The 20,985-nt window shown below is 50.3% G+C and overlaps 1 protein-coding gene across 2 annotated transcripts in view; it reads left to right on the top strand.

The window, feature by feature from the left end:
* Nucleotides 1-20,985, top strand: part of INPP5D (inositol polyphosphate-5-phosphatase D) — a 153,460-nt gene that overhangs the window by 95,764 nt on the left and 36,711 nt on the right. For both annotated transcript variants that reach the window (XM_003936730.3, XM_010347208.3), the window contains exons 10-17: nucleotides 2,892-2,998; nucleotides 6,684-6,786; nucleotides 9,420-9,616; nucleotides 10,010-10,127; nucleotides 17,359-17,455; nucleotides 18,083-18,221; nucleotides 18,550-18,658; nucleotides 18,805-18,893. In XM_003936730.3, the coding sequence (XP_003936779.1) occupies nucleotides 2,892-2,998; nucleotides 6,684-6,786; nucleotides 9,420-9,616; nucleotides 10,010-10,127; nucleotides 17,359-17,455; nucleotides 18,083-18,221; nucleotides 18,550-18,658; nucleotides 18,805-18,893 (959 nt within the window). The remainder of the gene's footprint in view (nucleotides 1-2,891; nucleotides 2,999-6,683; nucleotides 6,787-9,419; nucleotides 9,617-10,009; nucleotides 10,128-17,358; nucleotides 17,456-18,082; nucleotides 18,222-18,549; nucleotides 18,659-18,804; nucleotides 18,894-20,985) is intronic.

Here is a 20,985-nt window from a genome sequence, read left to right as displayed (position 1 = left end):
AGGAAAGAAGGGAGAGGGAAAGGAAGGGCAATAAAAAATATTATAGCAGTAATTTTAAAAAATAAGAACCCAACGGAAGGGTGGAAAGATACAGTTCAGAAAAGCTCCCAAAAGGCAAAACAAAAGGACGAAGTGTTGGAAAATAGGAGAGGCAAGATGTTTGCGATTTAGGAGACCAGTTCAGGGCTGGGCACGGTGGCTCATGCCTGTAATCCCAGCGCTTTGGGAGGTTGAGGCAGGCAGAACACTTGAGGTCGGGAGTTCAAGACCAGCCTGGCCAACATGGTGAAACCCCATCTTTACTAAAAACATAAAATTAGACTGGCATGATGGCACACACCTGTGATCCCAGCTACTCGGGAGGCTGAAGCAGGAGAATCGCTTGAACCCAGGAGCCAGAGGTTGCAGTTAGCCAAGATCTGCCACTGCACTCCAGCCTGAGCAACAGAGTGAGACCATCTCAAAACCAGTTCGGGAGGCCTGATATCAAAATAATAAGTGTTAGTAAGAGAAAACAGAGTGAGAAAATTGATTTTAAAACTCAGGAAAGAGTCTCAGAACAGAATAACACTTGTCGCCAGGTTGAAAATGGCCAAGTGCTCACACAACACAGGAGAAACACACAACCCCGGAAAGCCTCACAACGCTGGGCTCCAAGAAAAGATCCTAAAAACGTTCAGAACAAAAGATAGATTACAGCCTGCGTCCGGGGTCCCAAAGACCACCCCCGGGTCCTGCAATTCCTCACAGAACTGGCAGGACTCCACAGGTGATCATATTCTCAGCTGTGATTTATGACATTCAAAGGATATAGAGCAAAATCAGCCAAGGGAAAGACACATGCATGGGGTAAAGTCTGGAAGAAACCAGGCACGAGCTTCTAAGAGTCTGGGCCTGAGACTGAGTGTCAGCAAGATGCTGGCTGTGCACAAAGCAGGGAAAGAGGTCACTGGGCACAGTTGCAAGCCAGGAGCCAGTGTGGCTGGTGAGATGGCCAGGCGGCTGGGGCTCAGACAAGGCCAAGGCTAGGCAGGGGCCAGGCATGTGGGTTTGCTGAGCCGGAGTGCCAGGCTCATGCTTCCTTCTAAGTGCGGGGAGCCACCATTAGGAGTGGCTCTGCTCTCCTGTGGAGTCACATAGCACCACACTTTCCTCCTGCCCCAGCGAGTTGTGACAACATGTGTGAAATGCAGTTGTTCATCAGGGACCGGTCATGTAGACACCCTCTGCCTGGCAGGTACCCAGATTCTGGACTCCCAGAAGGAAAACAGATGCTCAGCATAAACCATATTGTTTGTACAATCAGGGTAGGCACAGCAAGCCACTCATCAGCTCTGGGGATGGTGGGAGCCCTCCCAAAATCCACGTTCCCAGATGACAGCAAAAAGCCAACCTTTCAAGCAAGCCCTTCTGAGGACAGCAGTCTTGGGCCTACTGTGCTATTTTCTGAACAAGAGAATCAGAACAACATTGTTTCTCCAGCAAACCTGAAAACTAGAGATGATGGAACAAGGTTCCAGAGTCCTGAGGAAAATTATTTCAAATTTAGAGTTTTGTCAGTGAAGTGCCAGGGTAGAACTTTCAGACACGCAAGGCCTCTAAAAATGTATCACCCATTCTTCCTTGAGGGTGTAAACCAAGAAGAGGAAGACATGAGGTCCAAGAAATGGACCTCATTTAATACGAGAGAGAGAGAGAGAGAGAGAGAGAGAGAGAAGGAGAAATAAATGGATTCCTGGATTATGAAGTAAAACCCCAGGGTAAAGACTCTGCCTCAGGCCTAGAGGTCACCTGTCCAGAGAAGACCCAGAGGCTCTGGGAAAGGCACCCTCATCACAAAGAAACTGACTAAAGTGCTTGGTCACGTGGTGTGGAAAAGAGTTACAAACTGGGGAAGAATTAGAAACAATAAAAAATTATGGCAATCACTAACTCCAAGAATAACAAAAAGTTGTCCAGAAAAAGAGAACCAATCAGAGCTGGTCCGTCAACAGCATTTCTATAATCAGAATAACAAACGCTGAGTACTTCTCTGGCCAAAATTATGACATAATTGTTAGCAGGATGGTGTGGAGACTGCAGTTATGCATTGGTAGGGAGTCAAGGCAGGGGAGCAGGTTGTGTGAAAGTTAAACCTTCATCTTCCACAGTGGACAGCCAAACATGTAATAGGAAATAATGAAAACTGAAATGTCAGAAAGCAGTAATCTAAGCTTTTTTTTTTTTTTTTTTTTTTTTAAGAAATAGTAAAGTTCCAAAAGAATCCATTAAGAGAGTTGAAATTGGTTGCCTCAAGGGAGCAGAACATTGAAGGGAGGTTGAGCTGGAGGGGGACTATTTTTTGCAAAAACCTTTTTGAACAATTTGACTCTTTTGATTGTTGATGAAAGTAAAATGTAAAATTAAATTTAGATATAAATTAAAAGCAAAGCAAAATAAGGAAAGGATGAAGAGTAAGGAAGAAAGGAAGGAGGAAGAAGAGGAAGAACAGGAGAAGGAAGAAGAGAGAGGGCAAGGAGGGAGGCAGGGAGAAAGATGAAAAGACAATCACACTGTCTGCTGTGGCCAGGCCAATTCTTCCTGTTCCAGACATCACCCTTCCCAAGCGTGAGCCTCTCCTGGGAAGAGCAGCTGGAAGCAGAGAGATCTGGGAGACCAGACACAAACTCGGGGCTCAGCTTGGGATGGAAACATCAAGGGAGTTGATAGTCAGGTGCCTGGAACATAATGGAGACGGTTCATCTTGGTTAAAGGGGAGGAAGGCAGCAAATCACACTGCCATGTGTGTAGCTATGCAACAATCTTGCATGTTCTTCACGTGTACCCCAAAACCTAAAATGCAATTTAAAAAGAGGTGGATGCATGAATTAATGAATTTCTTTTCTCTTAAGTCTTGCAGCTCATTAAGTCACAGAAATTTCTGAACAAGTTGGTGATCTTGGTGGAAACAGAGAAGGAGAAGATCCTGCGGAAGGAGTACGTTTTTGCTGACTCCAAAGTAAGTGACAGCAAATCTCTAAGAAGGGCTGTGAGGTAGGGAAGGGACACACGTGTTTTGATGCTTCCCAGGGAGTGTATATCATTAGCTCATTCAGTTCCTGGAACAACCCATTTCACACCTGGGAAAGGTGAGCTCAGAGAGGTTAAGGACCATGTTCCAGGTCGGCCAGGATCTGAGCAGTCACTGTGTCAGGAGCAGGGAGGCTTCCCACTTTGCCCAGCTGCCTCCTAGCCTCGAGGCCATGTCCTTTATCACCCACATCTCACTTAGCCCCACGCCTGGAGGAAACGCTTTTAGCTTCTCTGGGCTGGACTTGGGAAACCTTTGGGACACTCCTGGATTGATTGATTGATTGATTGGCTGATTGACTGATTGGCTAACTTGAGACAGAGTCTCACTTTATCATCTAGGCTAGTACAGTGGCACGATCACAGCTCACTGCAGCCTCCACATCCTGGGCTCAAGGGACCCCCCCACCCACTTCAGCCTCCCGAGTAGCTGAGACCACAGACACACACCCCCACACTCAGCTAATTTGTTATATTGTATAGAGACAGAGTCTTGCTGTGTTTCCTAGGCTAGTCTCGAACTCCTGGGCTCAGGCAATCTTCCCATCTCCATCACCCAAAGTGCTGGGATTACAGGTGCGAGCCACCCTGGATTTAAATCTGAGTCTCGACTGGAGCTCCATCCCAGAGACTTTCATTTCTACACTTTGTCCCACTCTGCTGAAGTGAGATGCCCCTTCCAGGTTGGGTTCCTGGGGTAAGAGGTGCTGTGGGCCCCTGGGGAAACCCAGGCTGGGCCTCTGTGCCCCCAGAGTGGCTTCTTTGTGACCTGACCGCTCGTCTTAGAAATTTGAACCAGGGGCCAAAACCCATCATCGTGGCCTCACTCTGTTTTCTGCTGTGCAGCTCCTGTGAGGCAGTGAGAATGGATTGCACCAGCCTGACCAACATAGTGAGACCCCATGTCTACAAAACAAAAAAAGTAGGCCAGGCACGGTGGGTGGCTCATGCCCATAATCCCAGTACTTTGGGAGTCTGAGGTGGGAGAGTTGCTTGAGACCAAGAGTTCGAGACTAGCCTGGGCAACATGGTGAGATCCCCTCTCTATTGAAAAAAAAAAAAAATTAGCTGGGTGTGGTGGCATGACCCTGTAGCTTCAGCTACTTGGGAGGCTGAAATGGGAGGATTGCTTGAGCCCAGGAGTTAGAGGCTGCAGTGAGCTGTGATCAAGTCACTGTAATCCAGATTGGGTGACAGAGGAAGACCCTGTTTAAAAAAAAAAAAAAGATTGCAGAGCAATAAGGGTGTCCATCACATCAGGTTCTGGCTGACATCTCACGTCAGGGACCCCCAGCAAGGCCAAGGGACAAGGGTCTCTGGGGCAGGCCCACAGTGATAGGCCCCCACTGAGTGCCCAGTCCCCGCTCCTACTTTCACTTCCAAAGCAGCAGGAGGTCTAGGGTGTCCAGAGCTGCCAGGAATAACAGAGAAGCGTCTGGGGAAACAAGACAATGGGGCCCAGACAGGTGGTGGGAGACGGAGAGAAAGACTGGTGGCCTGGAATGCCTTCGGAGCTCCCGGGTGCAGGTCCAAACACCAGTTCTGCCCCATTGCTGTGACCTCAGACAGGCTGAGGCACGGGGATAAACAGAGGCGGTGAATCTTGAGCCACCCCCAACTCAAGGCAGGTGACAGTAAACACGGCCATCAGTATACCTTTGTGAGCTGGTGTCTTCAGGGAGGACTGAATGAGATTTGCACTTATGAGGTTGAATCATGTAAAATTTCTGTCTTTGCAGGTCTGAAATAGTCAAACACTGGTCATGTCATAATGTTATAACCTGAAATTTTGGGTAGCTTTGTTAAAGTCAGCCTGCTCTATTGATTGCAATCTAAGAGAGGGCCAGCTGAGGCTGCTTGGTGCCCCACTGGGTACCCCAGAAGAATAGTGAAACATCCTGAGGACGCTATGACAGCCTTCCTGTCCTCTCTTCTTTTTAATTAGTTTCTTTAATTTAAATTTTCTTTCATTACATAAGTAATCTATTCCCCTTGGTGAAAACATGGCAAACACAAACAAGTAAATGTTTAAAATAAAAACACCCATATCCCATGAGTTAATAATGGACTATGCCTCTTCCAAATGTTTTTTTTTTTTTTTTTTTTTTTTGAGACGGAGTTTCGCTCTTGTTACCCAGGCTGGAGTGCAATGGCGCGATCTCGGCTCACCGCAACCTCCGCCTCCTGGGTTCAGGCAATTCTCCTGCCTCAGCCTCCTGAGTGACTGGGATTATAGGCACGTGCCACCATGCCCAGCTAATTTTTTTTTGTATTTTTAGTAGTGACGGGGTTTCACCATGTTGACGAGGATGGTCTCGATCTCTCGACCTCATGATCCACCCGCCTCGGCCTCCCAAAGTGCTGGGATTACAGGCTTGAGCCACCGCGCCCTCTTCCAAATGTTTTTAAATTTTCTTTCTTTCTTCCTTCCCTCCCTCCCTTCCTTTCTTCCTTCCTTTCTTTCCCTCCTTCCCTCTCCCTCCCTCCTTCTCTCCCTCTCTCTTTCTCTCTTTCTCTTTCTCTCTTTCCTTCTTTCCTTCCTCTTTCTTTTCTTTTCTGAGACCGGGTCTCATTCAGTCACCCAGGCTGGAGTGTATTGGCAAGGTCATGGCTTACTGCAACCTCAGCTTGCTGGCCCTAAGTAATCCTCCCACCTCAACCTCCTAAGTTGGGAGGGACTACAGGCCTGCACCACCATGCCTGACTGACTTTTGTATTTTTGTAGAGGCAGGGTTCCCCTGTGTTGCCCAGGCTGATCTCAAACTCCTGGGCTCAAACAATCAATCCTTCTGCCTCAGCCTCTCAAACTGCTGGGATTATAGGCATGAGCCACTGTGCCAGGCCCAAATGTTTTATTAAAAATGCAGTGATGCCACTCACACCATTTGTCACCTAGCTTTTCACATTTGACAATATATTGTGGCCACCTGTCCTTGTTGGCAAGATAGTTCTGGATCACACTTGTTAAACACTATGATATTCTGATTTATGGATGGGTTATAATACTTTTTTTTTTTTTTGAGACAGAATTTAACTCTGTCACCCAGGCTGGAGTGCAATGGCACGATCTCAGCTCACTGCAGCCTCCACCTCCTGGGTTCAAGCGATTCTTCTGCCTCAGCCTCTCGAATAGCTGAGATTACAAACATATGCCATCACACCAGGCTAATTTTGCATTTTTAGTAGAGTTGGGGTTTCACCATGTTGGTCAGGCTGGTCTTGAACTCTTGACCTCGGGTGATCTGCCTGCCTCAGCCTCCCAAAGGGCTGGGATTACAGACATAAGCCATGTGCCTGGCCCTATAATACATTTCTAATGAATCTCCTAAGGCTGGACAGTAAGATTGTTTCTGATTTTTTCTGTACCAAGGCATGAGCTGCAGAGCTGTGACAGGGTTGAACCTCTGCGCATCTCCTGATGGCTTTCTTAAAGTCTCGACCTCGCAGGGGAATGTCTGGGGCAGACTTTGGACACGTGTTTCCAGGTTGCCGTCTGGAAGTTCACACTGATTTACACTCCTCTCAGTTTTCTTGAAGCTGACCAAGCCCTTTGCAAAGTGTGATGTGCAGGGAGGCAGAAGCCTTTCTAAGTCTGTCTGCCCTTCCGTCCCTAGAAGAGAGAAGGCTTCTGCCAGCTCCTGCAGCAGATGAAGAACAAGCACTCAGAGCAGCCGGAGCCCGACATGATCACCATCTTCATCGGCACCTGGAACATGGGTGGGTCCGCGCGCCCCTCCCCGCCTTCCCCCTCCCCACAGTCGCCCCCTCCCCACAGTCGCTCCTTCCCCACAGTCGCCCCTTCCCCACAGTCGTCCCCTCCCCACAGTCGCCTCCTCCCCACAGTCGCTCCTTCCCCACAGTCGCCCCTTCCCCACAGTCGCCCCCTCCCCGCAGTTGCCCCCTCCCCGCAGTTGCCCCTCTGCTTCTACTTCCCTGACTCAGGCCTCCTTAAGGTGGGGTGGAGTGGCAACAGCCATCTCCCCTTCCTTCCTGCCCCAGAACCCTGTCCCGAACCCCCAGCCCACCCGCCCAGCCTCCTTCTAAGGAATTCCACCCTTTTCCTGAGAGGATGGGTAAGAAAGATGAGCTTTGGGGCTATTGTACCCCAAAAGCAGCTGGAGTGGGTCGCTCTGTATGTCTAAATTGGAAAGTTTTAGGGAAAGAGTCTAAATATCTAGGTTAAGGGGCTCATGGGCACCCCACCAGCCTTAGGCAGCTCACCAAGGGGCCCAGGCCTGAAAGAAAGAAATCCACCCCTGAGTAGGGTTGCCAGACTTATCAAGAGAGATAGGCAGGTAGGTAGATAAAGGATGCCCAGTTAAATTTTAACTTCATAGAAGCAATTTTTTTAGTATATATGTTTAGCTACAAATAATACTAAATGTATATGCTAAATAGACATTATGGGCGGGTGGATCACGAGGTCAAGAGATCGAGACCATCCTGGTCAACATGGTGAAACCCCGTCTCTACTAATGGTGCAAAAAATTAGCTGAGCATGGTGGCGCATGCCTGTAATCCCAGCTACTCGGGAGGCTGAGGCAGGAGAATTGCCTGAACCCAGGAGGCGGAGGTTGCGGTGAGCCGAGATCGCGCCATTGCACTCCAGCCTGGGTAACAAGGGCGAAACTTCGTCTCAAAAAAAAAAAAAAAAAATAGACATTATGCTGAATATATAGTATATATACGTATGCTAAATATATCAATGTAATTATTATATTAAATATAAATCATACTAAGTGATTATTTAGTTTGAGCATACAGCTAATAGTACATACTAAGAATATGATAAATATATTTTGTATTAAACATGTGTACTGTATATTTATATGCTAATGTATATTTATATACTAATGTATGTTTATATACTAAACATATGCACTCTACTAAATATAAGTAATAGTAAATATATACGTATTTTTTGAGATGGAGTTTCACTCTCATTGCCCAGGCTGGAGTGCAATGATGCGATTTCCTCTCACAACAACCTCCACCTCCCAGGTTCAAGTGATACTCCTGTCTCAGCCTCCCAAGTAGCTGGAATTACAGGCATGCGCCACCATGCCGGGCTAAATTTTGTATTTTTAGTAGAGATGGGATTTCTCCATGTTGGTCAAGCAGGTCTTGAACTCCTGACCTCAAGTGATCCACCCACTTCAGCCTCCCAGAGTGCTGGGATTACAGGTGTAAGCCACCACGCCCATCCTAAATAATTTTTTAGTGTAAGTGTTCAGGTAGAAATAGATTAGATAGAAGACATCCAGTGAAATCTGAATTTCGGATAAACAGCTATTGCGTGGAATTTCACTGGGCGCTCTGTATCCTTTGCCTTTTGCCCTGAGAGGAGTCTGGGAGGAAGAGGGTGAGCAGCAGCCAACAGGGGCCTCCTGGACGTGAAGTGGCACCATGTCACTTGCGTCCCAGGGCCACAGCAGCCCTGGAATACAGCCCGGGCCAATGCCCCTGGGGTCACATGTCCTCTTCGGTCCCTTTCAACGTCTCTAATAAGAGACAATAGTCTGCCTGATCTCCTCCCTCTGGACGTGGTCAGGGATGTCCACGACACAAGAGCAGGGGGTGCCCTTCCCACAGAAGCTTGTGGAAGGAGCCAGCTGGGGCCATGCTGCAGGAGGGCCGGGCCCACCAGCCCCGTGGGTTCGGGCACCCACTGTGAGCCTCTCAGGGGAGCGGAATTTAGCCACAGTCCATTTACTCCAATGCTTGGCTTCTTTGCACTTTTAGCCAAGAAACTCATCTCTTTGAGGAACAAAGTTTGCTCTTTTTTCAAGGGCATTGCAGGCTGAACCATTTGACATTTCTTGATTGAGCTGCTGCAACTCAGTTTTGAAATGGGAGTGCGGAGGAGTTTCCAGGCGCTCCTGTTTCTCTGGCTCACACCCAGGCACCTCTCCGCTCTGGGCTGGGATCTGTCTTGCAAGGGAGCCTTTGTTGTCACCCAGCAATGGGTTAGAAGCCGCCACCCAAAACTTGTCAGTTCCCTTGGCTGTCTCAAGAATAGGATGTGAGTTCCTTGAGGGACAGGACTATGTCTCAGTTATCGTAGCCTCGAAGTGCAGGACAGTATCTGACATCAGGGAATCTTCTGGTGTTTCTATACCTTGAAACTTAATGTTATGTTTAAAAAGAGGCTTACCTGAGCTCCAGCCCCAACCCACATCCTGGGTGAGGTTAGCGCCCAGGGCTCCGTGGCAGGCTTTTCTGTGGGCTGCTTGGATGGTCTTGGTTGATGGCGTGACCTCCCCCACACTCCTGCCCTCTGTTTTGAATTCTCCTGATGCTTTGACTCCATGTGCCTTTGACTCACTTGGTGTTGGGTTTTGCTGTTGAAGGTAACGCCCTCCCTCCCAAGAAGATCACGTCCTGGTTTCTCTCCAAGGGACAGGGAAAGACGCGAGATGACTCTGCTGACTACATCCCCCATGACATTTATGTGATCGGCACCCAGGAGGACCCCCTGAGTGAGAAGGAGTGGCTGGAGATCCTCAAACACTCCCTGCAAGAAATCACCAGTGTGACTTTTAAAACAGTGAGCAGCTGGCCGTGCCCCGGGTGGGCTTCTAGGACAGAGTCTTTTCTCAGCTGGGCTGTCTCAGAGGCAAGGGCAAGCTCAGCCTGTCAGTTCTCAGTTTTCAAGGCTGTCTGGGGGCCCCCACTGAGAGATGCGTCTGTATTCAGCAGTAGATGGGATCCGTGGGGTATTGCTGGAAACCACTGAGTCCTCTATCTTCCCGCCTTTGGTCAGCCCCGGTTCTCATCTTTAGGATGCTTTGTCTCCCCTATCAGGCATTGTTGGGAGTCCCCTGAAGGGTTGGGATTACAGAGTACCACACACCCAGGAGCTGGGGCTGGCTGTGGATCACTGTGCCCTGGCTCACCCTCTACACTTGGGCCGAGTATTGCAACGTTGTCCTCCCACCAGGTCGCCATCCACACGCTCTGGAACATCCGCATTGTGGTGCTGGCCAAGCCCGAGCACGAGAACCGGATCAGCCACATCTGTACTGACAACGTGAAGACAGGCATCGCAAACACGCTGGGTGAGCCGGGCGGGGACACTGGGTTTTTCCCACAACCTCTGCTTCAGCTCACACGACCACGTCATCCCTGTCCCAGCCGGGTTAAAAATGGAGAGCCTTGCATCCTCAGATCCCTGCTCAATCCTCAACAAATAGGGATGATTGGTCTCTCTGCCTGAAACTCACTCAGGGTCTACACCAGCGCTCCCAGGGATCTAGCTAAAATGCAGGTTCTGACTCAGAGATCTTGGGTGGAGCCTAGGGTTCCCAGTTTCAGAAAAGTTCCCAGGCAACTTCAGCGCTGTTGGTTGGCCCGTGGGACCCACTTCAATTAGCGAGAACCTAGAACAGGAATCAGCCAACTTTTACAGGAGAGGGTCCAGTCGTAAATATTTCAGGCTTTGCATGCTACTCGACACTGCTCCTCTCTGCCTTTCTGGCAGGAAAGCAGAGTCAACCCAGAAAGCAGATGGGAGTGGCTGTGTTTCAGTGAGACCTTCCTTATAAGCCCCTGCCCCCGGTCCCTCTACACCAGGTTGGATCTGGAAACGCTGGTGTCAGTGGAGAGTCACTGACTTTAGAGAGCAGAAACAAGGGCAGGGAGATTTCATGAGTATGGGAGTGCGAGCCTGTGTGTGTGTGTGTCTGTAGAATGTGTGTGTGTGAGTAGGTCTGTGTATGTGAGTTTGTGTGAAGTGTGTGAGAGCATGCATGTGAGTAAGACTGTGTAGGGGTATAAGAGTTTATAAATGTGTGTTTGTGAGCGTGTTTATGTGAGTCCATGTGTAAGCGTGCACCCCATATCTATTAGTGTGTGAATGTGTGTGTGTGAGTCCATGCAGGTGTGTTTGTGTGTGTTTATGTGAGTCTATATATGTGAGTCCCTGTGTGAGTGTACCTCCCCATATCTATGAGTGTGTCTGTGTGTGTGTCCACACGTTTGTGTGTGCTTCTGTAAGTCTGCGTATGTGAGTTCCTGTGTGAGTGTACAACCCCATATCTATGAGCGTGTGTCTGTGTGTGTGGGTGAGTCCATGTGTGTGGGTTTGAGTGTGTGTTTATGTGAGTCTAGGTATGTGAGTCCGTGTGTGAGTACACCATCCATATCTATGAGTGTGTGTCTGTGTGTGTGAGTCCATGCATGTGTGTTTGTGTGTGTTTATGAGAGTCTAGGTATGTGAGGATGGGTGTTCAAGTCCATGTCCATAAGTACTAGAGCCTCTGCGTGTGCGTGTGTGTGTGTGTGTGTGTGTGTGCGCGCGCACACACACACAGGGCTCCAGAACTGACATCAGGGGTGAGACCAGTGGTTTTTGGTGACTGAAGGCGGTGGAGTCAGGAATAGGACAGAGTCCCAGAGAGAACAGGAAATAGAATTGCTGCAACAGAATGTGAAAAGCTCTCTCAGCTTTTCTGCTGACAAACCGCAAACTGCCCACGTCCACCCCCACTCGTCCCCCTTCCTTCCTGCCACAGTGGAAGGGTGGGGCTTCGTGGCTGTCCTGGCTGCACTCATGCCCTCCTGCTGCCCAGGAACCGCCCCGGGTCTGGATTCCATCACTCCCTGGGCTTCCAGCCCCACTCACCGGCCCCTGCCCCACTGCGCAGAATACACTCAGACCTCATGGGGCCACATAAAACCACGGCCTCAGCCAGGCCTTGCCTGCAGCTACCACCCCAGTTCCTGGTCATCCTGGCCTCGGGGCTGGGCACTAGGTCAGCTCCTGAGCAGGCAGGAGCTCTGCTTATATGGACCTGACAGCCATTGCATGGACAGCCAGGAGGAAAAGAAGCTGTTTCCTGGGAGGAGCGTGCTGACGAAGGAGTGTGTGGCGCAGGCAGAGAGCAGAGGTCAGGGGCCTCCCTCAGAAAGGCAGTGTGGCTGGCATCTAAGGGGTGAAGAGGGAAGCCTCACCAGAATCCCAGCTTTATGACCACTGCAGGGCGTGGTGACTCACACCTGTAATCCTAGCACTTTAGGAGACTGAGGCAGGAGAATTGCCTGAGCTCAGAAGTTTGAGATCAGCCTGGGCAGCACCATGGAACCTCGTCTCTACTAAAAAATTAGCCAGGTATGGTGGTGTGCACATGTAGGCTCAGCTACTCAGGAGGCTGAGGCAGGAGAACTGCTTGAACCCGAGAGATGGAGGTTGCAGTAAGCCAAGATTGCCCCACTGCACTCCAGCCTGGGCAACAGAGTGAGACTCCACCTCCAAAAGAAAGAAAGAAAGAAAATGGGAGCCAAACAGATCATAAATAGATTTATGATCAAATAGATTGCAATTTGATCTATTATGATTAATAGATCAAATTGTCTAGTAGCCATATTCAAAAGGAAACAAGTGAAATTAATTTTAATCATAGATTTTATTGAATTTCATTCATCCAAAATATGATTATTTCAATAGATATTCAATGTAAAAAGTTATTAGATATTTTACAGTCTGTGTTTCTTACCAACGCCACAATTCTGATGTGTATTTTACACTCACAACCTGTCTCATTTGGTACCAGCCACATATCAGGTGTTTGATAGTCACACATGGCCTGTGCCTACATTGGACACAGCAGGTTCTCACCTGCATGTGGCAGAATCATCTAGAACAGGGGTTGACAAACGTTTTCCAAAGAAGGCCAGATGGTGAACATTCTAGGCTCTTCAGGCCAACAACTGTCACAGTGCCTCAGCTCTGCCTTCGTAGTCTGAAAGCAGCCAGAGACAGTCCTGAGGTGAATAGCATGAGGGTCATTGCTGAGTTTAAAATGAAGAAACTGAGGCCAGTATAAGAAAATGAAATGCCAATTTATTCAGCTCCCAGGCGAGGTTTTCTGGTCCGGGGAAAGGGGGCCAGAGAAGTCGCACTGAATTCTGGGGGCAGGGGGTTTTTACGGCTAGGAGGAACGAGCAACAGCTGGGCGCTCTGATTGGGTCCAGGGGAGCAGGATGGAGACGGGGCGGGCTGCTATTGGTTGGCAGGTTGTTGGGCGGGTTTTCCAGTGTGAGAGCCGGCCAGGGTTGCATTAGCTGGAGCCTTCCAGGGGAGCCACGCGGCAGAGCTAGGTGCCGAGTGCAGAGCCTGGTGCCGGGTGCAGAGTCAGGTGCTGAGTGCAGAGGTGGGTGTGTACGGCCTCCCGGTGAGGCAACCGGCCTTACATTCTGACCCTTTTGATGATACAGGATGCCTACTTTCTGGTTACTTCCTGCTGAATGGGGGCAGAGTGAGGGAGAAGGGTCAGTTGGCTGGTGCCTCGGTTGGGAGTCGGACATAGGGGTGAAGTAGCATCTGGTTTACAGCCACCCTGGAAATCTCCCTCATGCAGGCCTATAAAAACCTGAGGAAAAAAGGGGCTAGCATTAACAGAAGACAACCGACGATAATGGGAGTGATAAGAGGGGTTAGCCAGGTTAGCATGGGGGATTGCCACCAGTTGAGAGGCGAGACTGATGCATTCTGCTTCTTGTGGAGGTCCTCTTGGAGGCAGTAGAGAGTGTTGACATTTTCTTCTACAAGGCCTGTTTCATTAATATATTATATGCACTGCTCCTGAAGAAACAGACAAGTACCTCCCTTTTCTGCTGTCAGCCGGTCAGAGGCCCGTCAGTTCTGGAGAGTTACCTGGGCCAGTGACGTGATTTGTCACTGAAGGGAGGCCAGGGAGGCGGCCGACGCTTTGATAGCCACACAAAGCTTGTCCTTCAGTTGAGCCGCTGAGGTGACACTGTAGCCTAGGGTGCTGCTACCCAGCCCAGCCGCCACCAGAGAGAATGCTAGAGAGAGACCAATGACCCATTGGGAGGAAGACTGCTTGCCGGTCTCGGTGATTACGGGAAGGTTGAAGGAGGGGTAGAAGTTCCGCCTGTCCGTATACTTCTAACTGAGGGACCAAGGTGACAGGCACGCAAGGGAAAGGGAAGGAGGCTCTGAAGGGTTAAGAGGTGACGGGTTGGGGCATCAGGTGAGGTGGAGGCAAGTGGGGCTCAGGGGTTCAAATTTCCACTGATCATTTTGGGGGACCAGTTTGAGACGGGACACATGGTATCACGGAGTGTGACCCAGGAGTTTGGCTGCTGTGGGGGTGGTTAGGATAACAACGTGGGGTCCCGACCACCTGGGTTGCAAGGATCCTGGTTTGAGTTCTCAGAGGAGATCATGCTGTCGCCCAGCTGGAGAGGTGCCACTGGGTGGGAGTCCTCTGGTCCTGGAACAACAGGGAGGGAGTGGTCTGCCTGCTCCCTTAACAGGTGGCAGAGGAGGGAGAAGAAGGGAATGTAGGAAGCCAGTGGAGCGGGGTTTACAGGGAGGTTGTGAGAAACCAGGGAAGGCCGGCCGAACAGCGATTCGAAGGGGCTAAAGCCCGTTGGCCCCCGTTGGGTGGCCCGGATGCAGGCCAGGGTGAGAGGTAGGGGTGTGGGCCAAGAGAGTTTCACCTCAATAACAAGTTTGGCCACATGGTCTTTGAGGATGCCGTGGGCCTGTTCAACTTTACCCGACGACTGAGGATGGTAAGGGATGTGCCTGGTGGGCTGCTGGCCTGAGAGCTGCCACAAGAGCTCGGGTTTGGAGGCTTACCTTTTGCTGTCGACGGGCCTGGCGGGTGGTCTCAGCCTTTTCCTCTCAGCCATTAAAAACTTTAAATGCCATGTTTACCGGGTCTCATACGGGAGTTTGGGGGCCCTCCTCAGCCTTTTTAAGTTTCTTTCTAATGTCAGCCACTGACTTGAGAGATGAAATGGGTGGCTAGAACTGTAGCCCCTGGTAAAGAGGCCGGGTCCAGCTGGGTATGAAGGATCATAGCATTAGTTAATCGGTCAAGGAAGGCGGCTGGGTTTTCAGTAGGACCCTGAGTGATTTCCCTTAACTTACCATAATTAACTACCTTTCGGGCTGCGCTTTGCATGCCCGCTAGGAGGCACTGTAGCATTTGGTCCGGGCAGCGGCAGTCTGATAATTCCAATTCGGGTCGGCCTCGGGGACGGCCGCCACACCTACAGGCATTTGATTGTTTGTGAGATGTACCTGATCAGCGTGTGCCCGGGCCGCCATAAGGATGCGGTCAGGCTCATCTGGAGTAAGGGTGGAGGACAGAATCACTTAGGTATCATGCCAGGTGAGGTCGTACGCCTGGGTGAGGTAGCGGAATTCTTTGGGGTAAGCAGTAGGATTGGTGGAAAATGACCCTAGGCGTTTCTCAGTGGTGGGTAGATCAGAGGGAGAAGGGAACATGCACTCGGACAACGCCTTCCACTCCGGCGACCTTGTGCAGGGGGCAAGGGAGGGAGGTTTCATCGTTCGGAGCACAGCGTGAGCGAGTGTGAGCACTAACAGGAGAGGCCAGGTTGGGACCAGGGGGAGGAGGAGCTGGAGGGGGTTGAGGTTCCACATAGGGCGGAGGATTAGTGGGTTGGGCGGGTGGAAAGGAGAGTTCTTCGGGCAGGTCAGGGTTGGAAGAGGAGGAGGATGGTGGAGGGGCCGTGGGCGGTGAGGGAGTTTCCTTGGCCAGGAGCACCTGAGCGGTGGTGCAAGAGGAACAGAGGGTGGGACGGGAGTGAAGATATCAGAAGGCCTGGAAGTAAGGAACCTCTGACCATTTATCATTTTTTGACAGAAATTGTTTAAATCAGTTAGAATGCCAAAATCGAAAGTTCCTTCTGGTGGCCACTTGGACTGGTTGTCCAGAGGATACTGGGGCCAGGCCACCGCGGAGAGGAAGAGCAGCCTTTTCTTTTTTATGGAGAGTCCCAGCTTAGGTAAATTTTGGACTAGACATCCCAATGGTGACTTGGGGTCTAGGCGGGACTCCTGATTACAAATAGTTTCCTCTCTGTCGCGGGATAGTCAGGAGTGAGGAATGGCGTCCCGGACCTCAACACTCGACTACTGGAGGTTATGGGAAGGACAGGAGTATAGGGACGTTTCCACAATATTCCTGTCTTCTGGAACGGGCGAGCAGGGGCACCGGGACATCTCCACGAGACCCACAGCTTGAGACAGGAAGGAGTCCCTGACACGGCTGCGATTACGGACAGGGTCTCCTCGGATCGGAGCAAACAGAGGATGGGGTTATGGGCAATAGGAGTCTTACCGAGTGATGGCTGCAGACAATCAGAGAGGCAGCAGCTCCCTGGTTTGGCTTATGGTAGAGGAGTCAATTTCCCCCAGGAGGGGTCTTGAACTGCTCCTGGGTTTCAGTACCACTTGTAAGGGTCATTGCCGGGTTTAAAACGAAGAAACTGAGGCCAGTATAAGAAAATGAAATGCCAATTTATTCAGCTCCCAGGCAAGGTTCTCTGGTCCGGGGAAAGGGGGCCAGAGAAGTAACACTGACTTCCTGGGCGGGGGAGGGGGTGAGGGGCTATGGCTAGGAGAAACGAGCAACAGCTGGGTGCTCTGATTGGGTCCAGGGGAGCAGGATTGAGACGGGGCAGGCCACTGTTGGTTAGCAGGTAGTTGGGCGGGTTTTCCGGTGCGAGAGCCAGCCAGGGTTGCATTAGCTGGAGACTTCCAGGGAGCCATGTGGCCGAGCTAGGTGCCGAGTGCAGAGCCTGGTGCCGGGTGCAGAGTCAGGTGCTGAGTGCAGGGGTGGGTGTGTCCGGCCTCCCGGTGAGGCAACCGGCCTTACAAATAGGAGCAACTATGTTCCAATAACATGTTCTTTCTGAACACTGAAATTTGAATGTCGTATTTTCATGCATTACAAAAGATTGCATTTCTTTTAATTTGTTTCTAACCATTTACAAATGTAAAACCATTCGTGGCTGGCAGTGAGCCAGCATTCGGCTGCCACTGACCCTGGAGGGCTTGTCAAACCGATTACTGGGCCCCATCCCAGGATTTCAGATTCAGTGGGTCTGGGGTGGGACTGTTCAACAAGTTCCCACATGGTGTGCAGCTGCTAGTCTGGGGAACTCCCTTTGGGAACCACTGGTCTAGAATGGATCAGAACATTGGCAGAAAAAGGTGTGATCTCAGTGTGGGTTTTCGGTCTCCCCAGGAATCTTGAGTTCGCTGGGAGGAAGATCAGCCTCCCAGGCTGGAATCTTCTGAATCATCCCAGGGCTTCTGGCTGCCTGCTTAACACATGGGTCACTTTAGAGAGAGATGCCTGGGGCAAGTCGCAGCAGCCACCTTCCTCTGCTCTGCTGAGAACCCAGCATCTCCTACCCCGCGTGACCCCGATCCGCTTGATTTCTGGCCCCTTGGCAAGTATGTCTTTTTGATATTTTGATTCTTCTTTCTGCTCTTTGTTTTAGGGAACAAGGGAGCCGTGGGGGTGTCGTTCATGTTCAATGGAACCTCCTTGGGGTTTGTCAACAGCCATTTGACTTCAGGAAGTGAAAAGAAACTCAGGTAATGGAACTCCTTCCCCCCAGGAGCATGCTTTTGGGTTATCTGCCCAGACACACCTCACACATCTAAGTACCAGAAGGATCTGCTCAGCTCGTGCCCTTGACCTTGTGGGTGTCCTGTGGCCTTTCAGGACTCACCACGGTCTCATTAAAAGCAACTGCAGCACAATAGTGACCTCACGTGTGGAAGAATTTTGTCTAAACGTCAGAAAAGATATTTCCCTTTGTCATTAGCCTGATGGACCCCTAACTAGCGCTGTTTCTAAAGCAGAAAGCCTCCTTTGGGGCCTCCTTACAAATCCACGCTGATCAGGCCTAGCTGGGGCCCGGGAATGAAGACAGCCATCTATAGAATCCTCACTGTCTGATTCTCTGCTGAGCAGATGCAGCTGCTCCTGGGCCCCTGCCCTCTGTACACCCAGTGTGGCCCCAAATGCGCTTTGCCTCCTGGCTGTGCTGTATTTGCACACTAAGGTGGTCTGCTGCAGCCAGGCTGGAGGGCTGTCTCCCTCCCTCCACTGCTATGCTCCTCCCCTCGCCCCACCACCTATGGCAGGAGTGACTTCCTGCCACAGTGAGGGGGGAACCAGTGACCCCATGCTAGATGGCCACTTTTTCCTTGCATTAGGCGAAACCAAAACTATATGAACATTCTCCGGTTCCTGGCCCTGGGCGACAAGAAGCTGAGTCCCTTTAACATCACTCACCGCTTCACGCACCTCTTCTGGCTTGGGGATCTTAACTACCGAGTGGACCTGCCTACCTGGGTAAGGGGCTGCCCGCCTGGGGCTGGGCTGGGCTGCAGGGATGGAGCCTCCCTTGAGTCAGCTCAGGGCGGGTGGTCATGGAGGCACATAAACCAAGTGGGCCGAGGCAGCTGTTCCCTTTGGGGGCTCAACACTGTTCCCATTACTGAGCCTCAGCCGCTCCTCACAGGTCCCCTGTGCTTTTGTCTGGTTCCCGTAACTGTCACAGCCACCCTCCCACCGTCACTGTGTAGCCCAGCTCATCCAGCTGCCCACCCCAGCCCCGAAGCTTGTCAGGCCTGGATCTGCAGGGCTTCTCACCAGAGGCCCGGCCATATTCTTGTTCCAGGAGGCAGAAACCATCATCCAGAAAATCAAGCAGCAGCAGTACGCAGACCTTCTGTGCCACGACCAGCTGCTCACAGAGAGGAAGGAGCAGAAGGTCTTCCTGCACTTCGGTAAGAGCAGCCGCGTCTTCTCTTGCAGCCTTTCCGGCCATCTTTTCATCCCCTTTCCCCCGATTTCTTCACCAGGTGAATAGGGAAAGTTGACCACATGCAAAACCTGGGGAATCAGAATTGAAACCAAAGTCTCTCTGTTTCAGAGGAGGAAGAAATCACGTTTGCCCCCACCTACCGTTTTGAAAGATGTACTCGGGACAAATACGCCTACACCAAGCAGAAGGCAACAGGGGTGAGTCCTCTTCACAGACATCTCCCCTGCCCTCCGTCTTCTCCCCGCTCGTGTCTGTTCCCAAAAGGTGAACAGAGAGCATCTTCATCCATTAGGCAAAAAAAAAAAAAAAAGAAAGAAAGAAAGAAAAAATTAGCACATTTTGATTTGTGTCACAGGGCAAAGGGAAACCACACTTGTGCCCTGCAGTGAGCTGGGAAAATAACCCTTACGATTCACCTTTGGTCCAGATACTCTAAGATACTGAGAGGATTTTAAAGTATTATTTCCTTAACTGGGTTCTGAAGATCATTTTTTGTTAAAGTCTCGTGATCACACAAATGTGCTAAACTGCTGAGTGAATGAACATTAAGCAGGTTTCTTCACTGCAGGATTTATCAGAGTCTTTCTGGGCCTCAGAGCACTGTGGCTGTCCGTGAGAAAATCTGTGTGCCAAACTCAGTTCGTTGTTCATGGAATACCAATTCATATCTTATGAGGCCACTTGGGTTCCAAGGAATAGTGTTTCGGGAAAGATGCAATAAAATATTTATTCATTTCTTCAAAGATATTTCCTGATGGCCTATTATGGGTTAGGCACTCTCCTAGGTGATGGGAGAGCAAAGATGTCTGCTCCAGGGACTTCACAGTAGGAAAAACAAGCCAAATATGCAACTCGCTGTAGCCAGAGCCAGAATGTGACAATACCAGGGCCAGGAAGGATCAGGGAAGCCAGCCCATGGCAGGGTTCAAGGGTTGAACGGCTGGGGCAGTGAGATACCCAGGCCCACAAGAAGCCTAGGGAAATGGAGCACAAGTTCAAAGTGTCATCTGAAAGAGTTCTAGGCCCCATCTGGGCGCGGGGGCAAGTGAAGAACTGGACGTGGGAGACGAAGGCCAAATGCTGGGTGGATTCAGAGCAGAGCAGGAGAGGAAAAGAACAGAACTGAGAGGACAGGAGGCGGTCCCAGACCGCTGCCACCAATGAGGCTGGGACTCCCAGGACGGGACACCCTCTTCTGCAGGGTCCACTGCCTGCTGTGTGAATGGGGTCACCTGGCCCAAAGACACTGTCAGAGCAGGTCCATGGGGACCCCTGTGCAGGCTGGTAAAGGATGGTTTGGTTTGATGTGAGTTTCAGTTGAGGCAGATGAGGGCCTGAGATGGGAGAGCGGGAAGTCCTGGATACCAGGCATGACAGGCCACAGGAGGCCACTGCAAGCTCTGCTGGGCACTGGTGCATCAGAATGGCATGTGCAGAACTGTGATGGGCATTGTGGTAAAGGATGAGGAGTCTGCAGGGACACCGGTGAGGAAGCCATCGTGCATGTCCAGCTGAGCAACAGCTAGGACCAAATCAGGGAAGAAACAGTGAAAATGACAGAAAGGGGGTGAGTGAGCGGTGAGTGAGTGTGAAAGCCTAGGACGCTACTGTACACTGCTGTCGACTTCACAAACCCTGTACGCTTAGGCTACTCTACGCTAATTTTAAAAAAATTTTTTTCAATAATAAATTAACTTTAGCTTACTGTAATTCAGAAGGAGGCGGAGTTGCAGTGAGCCGAGACTGCGCCACTGCACTCCAACCTCGGCGGCAGAGTGAGGCTCCACGTCAAGGAAAAAAAAAAGAAGAAAGAATGTTTTTGGCAGCTTTGTTTATAATCTTCAAAACTGGAAATGGCCTATGTCCATTAACAGTAGAGTAGATAAATGTGATACTTACAGACAATGGAACTTTTACACGCAACAAAGTGACTGAAAGAGTCCAACATAAAACAGTATCTCCTGAGAGAGTCCATTCATATACGAGCATATAAATCAATCAATGGGGATGTTAGTCGCAGTAATGCTCACCTTTAGGGGGCTGTTGTGTTGACAAGGAACGGGTATGAGGGGACTTGTAGGATGATAGGGGTTTTCTGTATCTTGCTCTGGGTAGTGGGTGAGTGTATACAAAAGTAAACATTCATGGGACTATACACTTACGGTTAGCACACTTTATGTAAGTTGTACCTAAAGGTTTTTTTTTTTTTTTTTTTAAGTGAGTGGTTCAGAAGCAGAGGCAATGAAAATAGAACATTCTTGAAAGAAAATTGATAAAAGGAAGAAAAGA

The sequence above is a fragment of the Saimiri boliviensis genome, chromosome 5, assembly GCF_048565385.1.
Source record: "Saimiri boliviensis isolate mSaiBol1 chromosome 5, mSaiBol1.pri, whole genome shotgun sequence".
NCBI classification, from domain to species: Eukaryota; Metazoa; Chordata; class Mammalia; order Primates; family Cebidae; genus Saimiri; species Saimiri boliviensis.
This window is presented reverse-complemented; position numbering and strand designations above follow the sequence as displayed.